Consider the following 14340-nt stretch of genomic DNA (forward strand, 5'->3'; position numbering starts at 1 on the left):
CGTGCAAGGTCAACTGTGTCACAATTATTACATGCCAGTCTATTTTTAGGTCCTGACTTTAGCAACTATTAACACTGAATCAATATATAATTTAGGGTCTAGGCTTACTAGTTCATTGTCTGTCATTCTGTGCAGTATCCGTGAGAAGCTCTGTAATAAAGTAAGTCAAAATATTCGTTCATTTACTTTTTACATAGGTGTACCTTTATTATGCTTGATGATTATAAAGATATTATTATTATTTTAAGGCTTATATACGGCTTCTTCTGTCTCGAAAGGCAATGAATGCGACCTATTGATTAGCTATCTGAGTATTCAAGTCTTTCAGTCTAGATCTAGTATCTCTTTCCAGTCAGTAAATTTAAATTGAGTTGCTGCTTTAATACTAAATACATATTTGGAAATACTTTACATTATAAGTCTGACATACAAATTCTAGTCCATAATAGATAAAATTTTGTAAGAAGTGTTACTATAATTAGGTATAACAGAACAGAAATACTACATTAAATAAAAAATACAAATTTTGTTTTGTGGATGTGGGAAGCATCTTTTGTAAGATCCTAACGTGTTTCAAATAGAAACCTCGGATGTGCAATGTTTCAACAAGAAAAATATTGATACTTTTTTTCAAGACAATACCTCCTTTATTTATTTTATAGAGCAATTATTTTGCTGTTAATAACTTAATGAATGTTAGATTTTTTTTTGTAATTGAAATTTATTTACCCCGCCCCTTTCCACCCCTCACCCCCTGAGGAAAAACAAATCCTGGTTAAGTGTATGTATAAATCTGCTAGACTAGTTCTTAAACATTAATGTATTCAACACTTCAATGAATTGGGCTTACATGTGGAAATACCTGAAGACGTATTGTCACAATGGGGAAAATCTAGTTTGACTGTTCTAGGTTTTCAAAGTAAAAAAAAAAAGAGAAAATTTAAGCTAGAGAACTAGAAAATATGTTAAACAAACCTTAAAGTAAATAAAATTTACTGTCCAAACCTTGCGATCTGTGGGGCATATGATTAAAGGTCATCTGTTTGTTTGGCCGACGGTTAACGAGGGTATCATTTGGCCAGCACAACGATCAATCCCCTTTGCTTTTCCCCAACTAATGTCAGGTACCCATTGCAGCTCGGTAGACTCAGAGGCGCCCAAAAGATTCCGAAATACAAAATCCCAGTCTTGACCAGGTTTAGGACTCGGGAGCCCTCCCTTCACCTCTCAGCCATCGCGCCTCCGAATTCAGTATAATTAATTTTAATTTACTCACTACCCTTTTATTATCGCATCCTAGAGTGAGGCGTTCCGTTGTGACCTTCACCCTTAGACCCGTACAATTATTTTATTTTTACATTTCTTTTATCTCAGAGTAATTTTCATTTCTATTAATACCTATTTTGTTTACTTAAATACATCCACCATTTTATATATAATAAACTCAAGAAAAAAAATGTTTTGTTTAGGTGCAAAACAGAATCAATCTGCAGAATGGCATCATGGGAGAAAGACATCATAGGTAATTTAAATAAGCTTGCCAACTTTAAACATAGTAATAAAAGAGCTATGTCATCCTGTTGATACACATTTCTGTTTAAAAAAATGAGATGCGCATGTGAAAGGCTTGTGCCACGTGTCAACACTGCAATTGCTTTAATATTTTAAAAGCGTAAAAAAAATTTTTTTTCTATATGTGTATTTATGAAAGCGTTTTTGGTCTTTTAGGCTCTGTTTTATAAGCTCCAGAGTTGAAGATTATTTCGTCCTTGCCCAAAACTCTTTTAGGACGGCAGAAGATAAAAGTTACGTGCTCTTGTCAAGATGGCTGCTTTTTTATTCAGTGATCAAATATGAGTTTAATTTTTTCCTTTTTTTTTTTTTTTGTATTAAAATCGGACTTCAAAAACAAAACCTAATAAAATACTCAGAAAGACACAAAGATAAAGGCACATTCCTCGTTCCATATGCTAGGACAACTTTGTACAAATGCTCCTTCTTCCCTAGTGCTATTAGAGCATGGAATGGGTTGCCTGAGCTAGCCAGGAAAACCAGTGACTTGGCAGAATTAAAGTCATTGGTTAATATTCATGACTGAATGCATGACGCGTAGGGACACGCGTATGACATAATCTTCTTTTTGAAATAACGTCTGTATTTTACAAGATTAGAAGTGGGCAGAGTTCGAACTCGGAACCATTGGGACGACAGTCCGAAAAGCATAACACACGAGCGGGCAGTCTCAGTACTATGCACAGTACAATGCAACACAAGAGGGGAAAGGTCATTAGAATCATAACCACCGACCCATTCCCACAGAACGAACACGCAAGAAAAGAAAGCAATACAAAGAAATGTGGAAGTCATATAAGTAGATAAACTATAAGCAATAACAAGGAGTGAAAGTTGCTTACTGAATATCTCAAGAGTTGCGGTTCTTAGTATCAACGCCATTTCATTACCGCATAGTATTTGTCCATTTGATTTTAAATACGTTTTACTTGCTAGATTAACACATGAAATATGTAGGACGTAATCATCTTCTTTTTTTCAAGTAACGTCTGTATTATATAAGATAAGAATAGGCTAAAATAGGCGAGAATCGACTACAAGGTGGCCACACTTTGTTATCAGTGTATCTATAATAAAGAAATGCCCTTGTACCTTAGCGAACTGATCACTCCAGGTATTTCTGCGCTCAATAGACTCAACGCTTCTAGTGGTGACTCGTTTCTCCCTCAAAAGCTACGGACTGTGGACTTTTTCAGTTCACGGACCAGCGGTTTGGAACTCACTCCACGTTGATCTCAGACAGACAACATGGTACACTACATTCAAGAACATTAAGACCTACCTGTTACAAATTTTTTGGATTAGTTTGTCCTATTTAGATCTCGTGTTTATGTTTGTAATGTTATCACAGCGCCTTGGGCCCACATTTTGTTTGTTAACAGTGCTATATAAATGTAATTATTATCATTAAAATGTCACTAATTACAGTTTTCATATTTCAGGTGAGGATGAATGTCAGAAATTGGAAAATGGAGAAGCTAATTTACATCAAGACATGGGCAAGTGTAAGAAAGATCCAAATCATAAAGGTTTTATACCCATTCGTGAATTCACCATCAGTCATTTGCCTGAAGGATATCGGAAGAAAGATGTGTATCAATATATTCTAGCTGTAGCTGACCTGACAGTCAGAATAGGTGTCGAAAAAATTAGTTTAGAACGACAAACATTTTATTATAATTCAAGACACTTGTACTCGTTTCACGACGTTGAAGGAAGTTCGGGGAGTGGTATGATCAAAAATGTCTTCCACTATACAAATGGAGTCAGTCCGGATAGACTCGAGCATAGCGACTACAAAAAGTGTTGGTGTAAACAATGTGAAACTTCGGACTCCCCCAGTGAAGAGTGGTGGGAGTTTAATGTCGTAACAGCAACCCACGTGGTATTTAATGAGGCTGAGGCAAGAGACACATCTGTGAGGTTATTTTTTGATCAAGATAAGTGTCCTAAAATTATCATTGATAGAGTCAGAGTAGATATTGCAGACAGGTGGGACAAGTGTGTGTTGATCGGTGCAACATGTGACCGAACTTTAGGATATAAATTGAAAGAAATGTGGGAACATTATAAAAATATCAGCGAAAAAATAAATGAAAGTTATGACGAGTCTAAGGACGATGTTAAATTGACCTTTATAGTTTCACATCCCCATGGATGTTCCAAACATGTCAGTTTGGGTCACTGGATTGACACAGACGGAGTGGCTAGCTTTTTAAAAAAGTTTACGTATACAACAGATACATGTCCAGGAAGTAGTGGAGCCAGTGTCCACTGTGTTGGGTACAACCAGACGAGAATAGCAGACCATCTTGTACATCGTGGCAGTTTATCCAAGGGAATCAATCACAGTGGAGCTATCGTGGTGCACCAAGATCATTCTGAAAGACGTTGATTCCAACAACGAAGAAAATATTACAAGGACGGTGTTTTACTATAAACTCAGATTAGGCCGCTAAAGCGAATACCCATGAAACATTTTTTTTTCAAAACTAATGTCAGAATCCGATTAGAACTGGATAGAACTAATGTAGCTACTATATACGTACACATGCTTTTGTTTTTGCCACAAAACTTGACATCATATATGCGGGGTCATTTTCATTTACTTTTTTTTGTTAGAGTGAGAGTTTTTGCAATGCTGAATCTATTGTAACTATTGGAGACTTTAATACATGGCGGAAAATCTAAAAATAGCAAGCTTTGTTGGTGTATCTGTTGTATAAAATAAAGGAAACGTTTTTTAAAAGTTACATTTGTGCACATTTTAGCAATGCAGAATCAAATTTCTTCTTATCTTATAAAATACAGACTTCAAAAACGTAGTTGATTATATCCAACACGTGCTCCTAGGTCAATCTAATCATGCACGTTAACCAATGACATTTAATTCTGCCACCTCACTGGTTTTCCTGGCTGACCCATGCTCTAATAGCGCTAGGGAAGAAGGAGTATTTGTACAAATTTGTCCTAGCAAATGGGACGAGGAATGTGCCTTCATCTTTGTGACTTTCAGAGTATTTTATTAGGTTTTGTTTTTTGAATTTGAAGATTATGGTTAAGACTATGCTTTTATATATTCAATGTGTATGGTTTTGAAAAAAATTACTAGCTGCCACACAGTGAAGCCCTCTAATAAAGTATGTAAAACAAAATGTACATGAACATTTTGCACACCGACTTCTGTAGAAATAAGTAACTGGACTGTTGACCCTATTAGCTAGTGGATTAACTTGATTGTGCAACCATCAGCTTCATAAGGAAGGAAGATATTTCTTAGCTACTTGCTTTAAATTACTCCTTTATCTCTGGTGTTTAGGTAACTTTAAAAAAAATAGAGCAACTTCAAATACATAATAGTTCTTAACATAGCTATCCACAATTATCCATATCACACTTCATTCTAAAAAAAAAAACACATTACTATACAATATCCATGGGCGTAGCCGGAGAAGGGGTGTCCCCCCCCCCCCCCCGCCGAGGGAAGATTTCATTTCGGAATTTAGTGACTGTTTTTTTTTGCTTTGTTTTTGTTTATTTTAGGTGAGATTTTAATATTAAACCATCACTTGCCTCAGCACAGCCAATGGGGTTTTGAGTTTAAAACCCCCTATAAAACAAAACAAAATGCAAACGACAATCCCCAAATTCCAAGACCACAGCTAAGGAAGATTTTGATTTTAACACCCCCCCCTCTCCAAAATTTACGATAAAACCCCATCTTCAATTTAAAAATCAAATTACACACTCAAAATTCTATGAGTGTAGCCAAAGGGGGTTTTGATTTTTAAAACCCATCCAGTGGGGTTTAAAGCTAAATATACCTCTTCAATATAAAAAAAAATTACACTCTCAAAATGCTATGAGCTTAGCCAAAGGTGGTTTTGAGTTTAAACCCCCTTTAGAGAGGTTTGATGCTAAAAAATACCTCTTCAATATAAAAAAAAGCAAATTACACTCTCAAATTCATTGAGCGTAGCCAAGCCAAGCTAATGGGGCGGGGGGATTTTAAACCCCCCTTCACCAGATGGCTTTTTTTAAAGTTTAAAACCCCTCCAGATTGTTTTGACTTATAAATCCCCCTACAGAGAGTATTCAGTTTGAAAACCTCTATCTTCAATATTATTCTAAAGCAAACTACAGTCAGCAAATTCTATGAGCGTAGATAAATGGGGTTTTGAATTAAATAAAAAAAGACAACCCCAGAGATTTTTTAGTTTAAAACCCCCAACAGATGATTTTGACGATAAAGCTCCCCTTTCGATATAAGATCTAAAGCAAACTACAGTCACCTAATTCCAAGAGCGTAGTCAATAGAGGTTACACATTTCTACCAGTGGCTGGGCTCAATTAATCAAGTGCAGTGAATAGTCATCTGCCGATATTGAAAAACACTAAATGTGGCTCAACAAAGATGGCTAAGACAGATTTTAGGAGTCAGTTACAGAGATCGGATCTTAATCAAGGAATTATTTTGCCGAACTGGGAGTCGACCCCATAGTAAGATTGTGACAGAGCGTCGCATGAGGTTTGCGGACATGTTCTCCGACAAAATGAATTACGCATAAGAAGAGTTGCGATGACATCCTAGTACATCTTGGCACCAAACTTTCATGGAGGTCCTCAGAGCAGGTGGGAAGAGGCTTCAGTGACAAATTTTTGTGGAAACAGCTTTCCTCGCAATGTGCCGAACGGCGCGGGAGGATCTAAGTCAGTAAGAATAGCACATTAGGTTTTTGAAATAAAACTTTTTAACAGCAGCATAATGCACTGTAGATACCTCAGAATATGCATTTTGTTGGCTTTCAATACCAGAAATAGTGCTCCCCTAGACCCCCTTGCTGGTAAGGGGGCGGAGTCTAGAATTTTCCCACTAACTCCAGAATAACTTGTGTAGGGCACAATTAATGTCTTCCAAAAGAATGAAGGGTCAGAATGTAATAAAGATTAATTATGTACATACACAGACATACATATACTTTTTTTCGCGTGGGGCGGGGGGAGAAAAAAATTCAAATCGTTAGTGTCGAAACGACAATAGAAATTATTTAACTCGTTGGCTAATGTTTTTTCGTCTCTTGTAGCAAGATTATTTTTACTTTGTTTTGTAAAATGTTTTACATGTTTCAGATGTTCCTTCAGAGTTGAAGATAGTTTACTTCCTAGTCCAAACCTCCCGCAGGACGACGGGAGATGGGAGCGGGCAGGGTTTGAGCCCTCGACCGTCGATAAATCCGAACGACAATCCAGCGCGCAAACCGCACGTCCACGCATCCATCCTTTTGACTGCCAATGATGTGTACAAAATGCGACAATACATCACACGTGTTTTCAGAGAAGCATTTTATTATGGTGGGACACCTCTTATTAAAAGAAACATGATTTCAAATTAGGATAAAATGTAAATAGTCTCTCCACCAAAAGCTTCAGATCTAACCACCTGGTCTGCCCAAAGCCAGAAATTCTGCTATGTTCTAAATCGACGAATTTATTTTTTAAAGATTTCCTGAGAATGGCGGAACACAGAATTGTATCGTCAGGTGGAAACGATTACACTTTATTTTGGCTCGAAGCATCCGTGAACTTTGTCCAACTGGGCATCACTAACCTGTTTCTTTACTTTGTTCATTATATGGAGACCAAAACTTTAGTAAGGATTGCTTCACATTTGGTTCTTGCACATGTGTATTTTGGGTCCTATATTTCTAAACATTTTCAAAGTGCAGTTCATTGATAAAAAAAAAAAACTATTATGATGGAAAACTGAATGATAGGGACAAAAATACCTTTAGCGGCTGCGAATTGATCCATTAAACAAATATATAAATGTTGAATAAGTGGGCTACCTTAATGGAAGCTTACTGAGAGCTTCCAATTGAAAATTACGATCAGAATTCAGATGTTTGGTTTTATCCACCTGTGCGACAGAAAACTGTGATCGAAATTTGTAGCATCGCGCTCCACTGTGGTTGTTGATTTTTTTCTTGACCTTTTTTATAAACGGGAACTCTGTCCCTATGACCTTTGATGTTTTGTGTACGACATCCCTTACCCCAGCGGTTCTCAACCTTTTAAGCTCGCGACCCCTTTTTTACAATTCCCCACCCTGACGCGACACCCCCCCCACACACACACACATACAGCAATATAAGACTAGACAATAACAATCCATATTTTCGATGGTCTTAGGCGACCCCTGGCAAATCGTCAATCGACCCCCAAGGGGGTCCCGACCCACAGATTTAGAACCCCTGTCTCACCCTGTCATCGAATTGAACAGAAAGTCAAGCCAAGGAGTACTGTATGCTGGAATTTATGAACCGAATCACCGAGAATTATGCGGAACGACAACACGTCAAAAGAAAACGTGCTGACGTCAGTTTCTGAAAAGAGGCCAGGAAGCTGTAAAGTAAAAGCACTCTTCATGCCTCAACACACAGGAATTTGTAACTATGTAATCAGATTACTACACTTAAAGAGACAAATAAAAATGCAGTTTTTTGGATTATGGGTGATTTCAACCTACCTGATATAAATTGGAAAACACTAACCATAGATAAACACCAAAACCTTAAGGACATAAATGAGCTTTTCATAGAAACTTTACACAACCTAAGTTTAGATCAAATCATTAAAAAGCCAACTAGATTAAACAACACATTAGATCTCTTCTTAACCAACAGACCTGGATTAGTAGTTGATTATGATATTATCCCTGGTCTATCAGACCATGAGATCATAAAAATACACAGTCAGATAAAAGCAGTAGCCAATACAAAACCCAAAAGAAAAATCTTACTCTGGAATAAATGTAACCTAACACAACTACACCAAGCTGCATTAAACTTTCAACAAACATTCTTATTAGAAAAAGACATTAACCAACCAGTCGATGACCTCTGGAATTTCATTAAAAACCATCTTAAAAGCATTATAGAAAATCAAATACCAACAAAATGTACATTAAACAAAATAAATAAATGCTGGTTTAATAATAGACTAATGAAGCTTTGTAAACAGAAGGAAAACCTATATAGAAAATTTAAAGAAACTAATGCAGAAAGAGTTTACAAAAAGTATATAAAAATTAAACTTTTAACCCAAAAAGTAAGCAGACAGCTGCAGAGTGAATACATAAACAATGTAATATCTAAAGACAACAACAAAAACCTATGGTCATACATTAAGTCTAAGAAAATGGAAACAACAGGCGTAGCGCCATTAAAAGATGAACATAACATAATACATAATGATAATGAAACTAAAGCAAACATTCTAAACAAATACTTTGCATCTAGACAACATAGAAGATATAGTAGTACAAGAAAATGGAATTCAAAAACTATTAGCCAACACCAAACCAAATAAAGCTTCTGGACCTGATGGTATTCCAGCTAGATTACTCAAAGAACTAAGTAATGAGATAGCCCCAGTGTTCAAAATACTCTTTCAGGCTTCACTTAACCAGGGCAGAGTACCAAAGGACTGGAAAGAAGCTAATGTCACCCCCCTATTTAAAAAAGGAGAAAAATCTGACCCAGGAAACTACAGACCAGTATCTCTTACCAGCATCACATGTAAAATCCTAGAACACATAATATGTAGCAACATCATAAACCACTTAGACAAACATAATGTCCTCACACCATACCAACATGGCTTTAGGAAATATAGATCATGTGAAACACAACTAATAGGACTAATTGATGATTTTTCAAAAGGTTTAGATAATAGTGAACAAATAGATGCTATCTTACTAGATTTTTCTAAGGCTTTTGACAAAGTTCACCACCATAGTTTGCTTAAAAAATTAAAATATTTCGGCATTAATGGTCCACTGCATCAGTGGATTAAAGACTTTCTGATAGGGAGAGAACAAACTGTAATAATAAATGGCTCTAAATCAACACCGATGACAGTAAACTCAGGTGTACCTCAAGGAACAGTCTTGGGTCCACTACTATTTTTAATTTACATAAATGATTTACCAAATTGCATTACTTCAGGAACAAAAGTCAGATTATTTGCAGACGATTGCATAATATATAGAACAATAAAAACAACACAAGACACAGATATTTTACAAAGAGAATTAGATGAATTACAGAAATGGGAATCAAATTGGAGCATGTCTTTCCACCCAGAAAAATGTCAGTTGTTAAGAGTAACAAAAAAACTAAAACAAATTAATTCCACTTATCTTATTCATGGCAAACCAGTAACACAGACTAAAAACGCAAAATACCTAGGTGTTATAATAAATGAAAAACTGTCATGGAATCCACATATTGATGAAACTACAAAAAAATCAAACAAAGCATTAGGATTTATTAAAAGAAATTTCTATAAATCAAATAAGAACATAAAACTAAAATGTTATTTAACCTTGGTTAGGCCAATAATAGAATATGCATCCTCTGTTTGGGACCCCTCAACTCAAGAAAACATTAAGAAACTAGAACAGACACAAAATAGAGCAGTGCGATTCATAACAAACGAATATTCACATTTGACTAGAGTAACACCTTTAGTAAAATCACTAAATTTAGAAAGCCTTCAGGACAGAAGGCTCAAAAGTAAAGTAGCAATAATACATAAAACACTGAACCATAATCTTCAAATACAAAAACAAAATTTAATAAAATACTCTGAAAGACACAAAGATAAAGGCACATTCCTCGTCCCATATGCTAGGACAAATTTGTACAAATACTCCTTCTTCCCTAGTGCTATTAGAGCATGGAATGGGTTGCCTGAGCTAGCCAGGAAAACCAGTGACTTGGCAGAATTTAAGTCATTGGTTAATATGCATGACTAAATGCATGACGCGTAGGACGTAATCATCTTCTTTTTTGAAGTAACGTCTGTATTATATAAGATAAGAAGATAAGTACCTCAAGGAACAGTCTTGGGTCCACTACTATTTTTAATTTACATAAATGATTTACCAAATTGCATTACTTCAGGAACAAAAGTCAGATTATTTGCAGACGATTGCATAATATATAGAACAATAAAAACAACACAAGACACAGATATTTTACAAAGAGAATTAGATGAATTACAGAAATGGGAATCAAATTGGAGCATGTCTTTCCACCCAGAAAAATGTCAGTTGTTAAGAGTAACAAAAAAACTAAAAAAAATTAATTCCACTTATCTTATTCATGGCAAACCAGTAACACAGACTAAAAACGCAAAATACCTAGGTGTTATAATAAATGAAAAACTGTCATGGAATCCACATATTGATGAAACTACAAAAAAAATCTAACAAAGCATTAGGATTTATTAAAAGAAATTTCTATAAATCAAATAAGAACATAAAACTAAAATGTTATTTAACCTTGGTTAGGCCAATAATAGAATATGCATCCTCTGTTTGGGACCCCTCAACTCAAGAAAACATTAAGAAACTAGAACAGACACAAAATAGAGCAGTGCGATTCATAACAAACGAATATTCACATTTGACTAGAGTAACACCTTTAGTAAAATCACTAAATTTAGAAAGCCTTCAGGACAGAAGGCTCAAAAGTAAAGTAGCAATAATACATAAAACACTGAACCATAATCTTCAAATACAAAAACAAAATTTAATAAAATACTCTGAAAGACACAAAGATAAAGGCACATTCCTCGTCCCATATGCTAGGACAAATTTGTACAAATACTCCTTCTTCCCTAGTGCTATTTGAGCATGGAATGGGTTGCCTGAGCTAGCCAGGAAAACCAGTGACTTGGCAGAATTTAAGTCATTGGTTAATATGCATGACTAAATGCATGACGCGTAGGACGTAATCATCTTCTTTTTTGAAGTAACGTCTGTATTATATAAGATAAGAAGATAAGATTTGCTAGGCAGTGAACAAGAAATAAGGACCAAGAAGAACACGACGAAAGATGGCGACTTTAAAGTTATTAGTCAAAAGATTTTAAAATAAAAGCGTGACATTCTCCGACTACTTTTTTTTTATTAAAGTTGTTTGTTTCGCCCGGACATTTTCTGAAAAGCGTGACAGACGGTCCAAAGCGAGACTCTCACGCTTAAGTTTGACGTCTGTTCACCTTAGTTACAGGAACTTTATCACAAAGCATCAAGAGCCACGTCAGATTTGAAAAGGTTTTTATAAATGTGTACCCTTAGGTAAGCCCAGTCAATGAAACAGAGAGAATAAAACTTTATCCTATATTTGTCACAGCGCTGGGGAAGTGGTGCATAGCTAGCGGTTTTTCTTTCTTTTTAAACCATCGTGTCAAAAGCACAAGAGTGCAGAACAGTTGAGCCAAAAGATTGTCAGCTATTAGGGCTAAATAGCGAATCATAAAAATAGTGTGTTTGTGCGGCATAATCCCACTTCTAGCAGACGCACTTGAAAAGATCTATGGAAAGGTAAGTATAGAATAGCGTTGAGTCTTATCTGACATTTTCATATTCATTTTTATATGTTGATAATTTATTTGTTCTGAAAACTTGGCATTAAATGTATACCTTAGAAGTATGCAGGCCTACTGGCTAGCAGTCTAGCACTGGTTATTACCAGATACAAAGTATGGATTGATTTAATTATCCATGGCATTATAATAGTTTTTTCGTGTCTATGACAGTATTCTATTTAATATGATTTACAGAAATATGAATATATATATATATATATATATAAAGCATTAGACTAATGATCATTAGACCTCAACTTGATAACTTCCGAATGGCAGCGGATATGTCTATGCAAATTGGCATTAAAGAAAAATTCATAAAGCCCAGGAATAGTGTATGTAAAAAATGTATACATTTGCAGTAGCAATTAATAATTAGCAAAGCAAAAAAAAAACGCAACATAGATCTATGTTGCGTTTTAATAATGGCTCTAAATAAACGTCTCCCATTAACGATTTAATTATGTACAGCAACAATCGTTTAGCTATCTTTTGTTAATCCTTAACTGTCATCCCCTTTGACAATATGATTGGGCTGGTGCGCAGAGGCGTAGTAAGCTAAACGTGCGTCCGGGGAAGAAACTTAATTGGCGCCCCTTCCCTAATATCCATGAACATCACTTAGAAATATAGGCTTATAAATAAAAAAAAAGTATTTAAAAATAATATAATACAAATATCATTAGAATGTATTACCTAACTAAAATATCTACAATAATTTTTTGACGCCTCTCAGCGTGTGACGCCCCCCCCCTCAGGGTGGCGCCCGGGGCATCGTGCCCCCCTCTCGCTACGCCTCTGTCAATTTTCCCCCTTTCTTCTTTAAACGAAAGTCTTCAAATCTTAATATTAATGTCTTAATTTTCAACATGTGAACCTAAGCTGCTATTACCATTAAAGTAAACTGACATTTTAGGCCTATGTCCGGATACATTGCTTGTACATGTAGGTTAAAACCAAGTTTTTGGTTAGAACCAAAGTACAGAAGTAGTTGTGTTTGGAAAGGAAATGACAGTTATTTGTTTCTAAAATTTTTAGCGGCCCCCTAAAGGGGCAAAGACGCTATTAGTTTTGTGAGGCCTGTCTGTCCGTCCGTCCGTTTAGATCTCAGAAACTAGGAGAGAAAATGAAAATCAGACATCATATTTAAGATCATTCAAAGTTCTGATGCAACGGCTACTTTTTTCTTTTCCGAAAGTGAACCATCTAATTTTAAGAATTATCTATGCAAGCAGATTTTTCATAAAAATTACACCATTTTTACAACTACTCACTATTAATAGTAACAAACACGGGAGGACCTTTAGCAGGGAGTGTGACAATCTAGGCCCTACCATATTTTTAAAACATTTATGCAAACGGTCTTAGATTTTTTGTCCAAAAAAAATATATTTTTACATTTGTATTGCTAAGTTAAGTAAGTTCTGTCGTACTAAGTACTACATTTACACACACACACTAATGTTAACTATTTTTTTAAAGATCAAAAATCTATTTAGTATGCATATATATTGGACAGAATTTAAAGTAGTTTTTCATATTATCGCGTGAACTGTAGCATTACATAGAAACAATAGGACACCTAACAAAAGAATTTATTTTTACGAAATTGTTCTCTTTTTTTTTTTTTTTTTGAGGATTTGAATAAGAGATTGACCCTTTACAAAACAATTAGATCAATTAGATATTCATTATAAGACATCAGTGAGGCCAGGTTCACATCTAACTTCACATTTACTTTCACCTATCCTTCGGTCTGCTGGACCGCTGGGGCACCACACAAGATCTATCAACCCTATTTCTCCATTTTTCCCTGTCATTTGTCTTTGATAGAATTTTCTTCTGGTGTCCTTTCTGAAAATATTGAGATCTGCCTTTTTTCCTGCCCGGGTGGACCACTTCGGGGGCCGATTCTGAGTTTGTGTTTCCACACAAACTGCAAATGACATAGATGGACGGGATGGACAGACCATACAAAACTAATAGCGTCTATTTGATTTTCGAGGGCCGCTAAAAAGCTAAGATATTTATTATATTTTTTCGACTTCTATGAAAATCGACAAAATGTCTGTTAGTCTAATCCAGTGGTTCCCAAACTTTTTTGTCTCGTAGACCCCTGGGGGTCTATATAGACCACTTTGGGAATCACTGGTCAAATCTAATAATCATACTCATTATTGAATGAGACATCTCCATCTTTTGTAACTATCATTCGTTGAGTTGTTTACTTAGATTTATAACATTATTTTCATACGTTATTACATAAAAGCAATTAATTCTAAAGTAACATTAGAATCTAAAATATTTTTGTTTTGAAATGTAGATAATCCG

General features: G+C 35.4%; 1 protein-coding gene across 1 annotated transcript; it reads left to right on the forward strand.

Annotated features, from left to right (window-relative positions):
- LOC129928008 (uncharacterized) lies at positions 1-4562 on the forward strand. The gene is made up of 3 exons (XM_056039788.1): positions 1-160; positions 1470-1522; positions 3015-4562. Exons 2-3 carry the CDS (start codon positions 1495-1497, stop codon positions 3965-3967), a joined length of 981 nt encoding a protein of 326 aa, XP_055895763.1. The 5' UTR covers positions 1-160; positions 1470-1494; the 3' UTR covers positions 3968-4562.
- The last annotated feature ends 9778 nt before the right edge of the window (positions 4563-14340 follow it).

Source organism: Biomphalaria glabrata, chromosome 9 (assembly GCF_947242115.1).
Source record: "Biomphalaria glabrata chromosome 9, xgBioGlab47.1, whole genome shotgun sequence".
NCBI lineage: Eukaryota > Metazoa > Mollusca > Gastropoda > Planorbidae > Biomphalaria > Biomphalaria glabrata.

What these genes read in the sequence shown, in the direction of transcription:
- LOC129928008 (XM_056039788.1), top strand. Translation starts at nt 1,495, where the DNA reads ATGGCATCATGGGAGAAAGACATCATAG. An exon ending in ATGGGAGAAAGACATCATAG is followed by an intron (nt 1,523 to 3,014) that starts GTAATTTAAATA and finishes TTCATATTTCAG; the next exon opens with GTGAGGATGAATGTCAGAAA.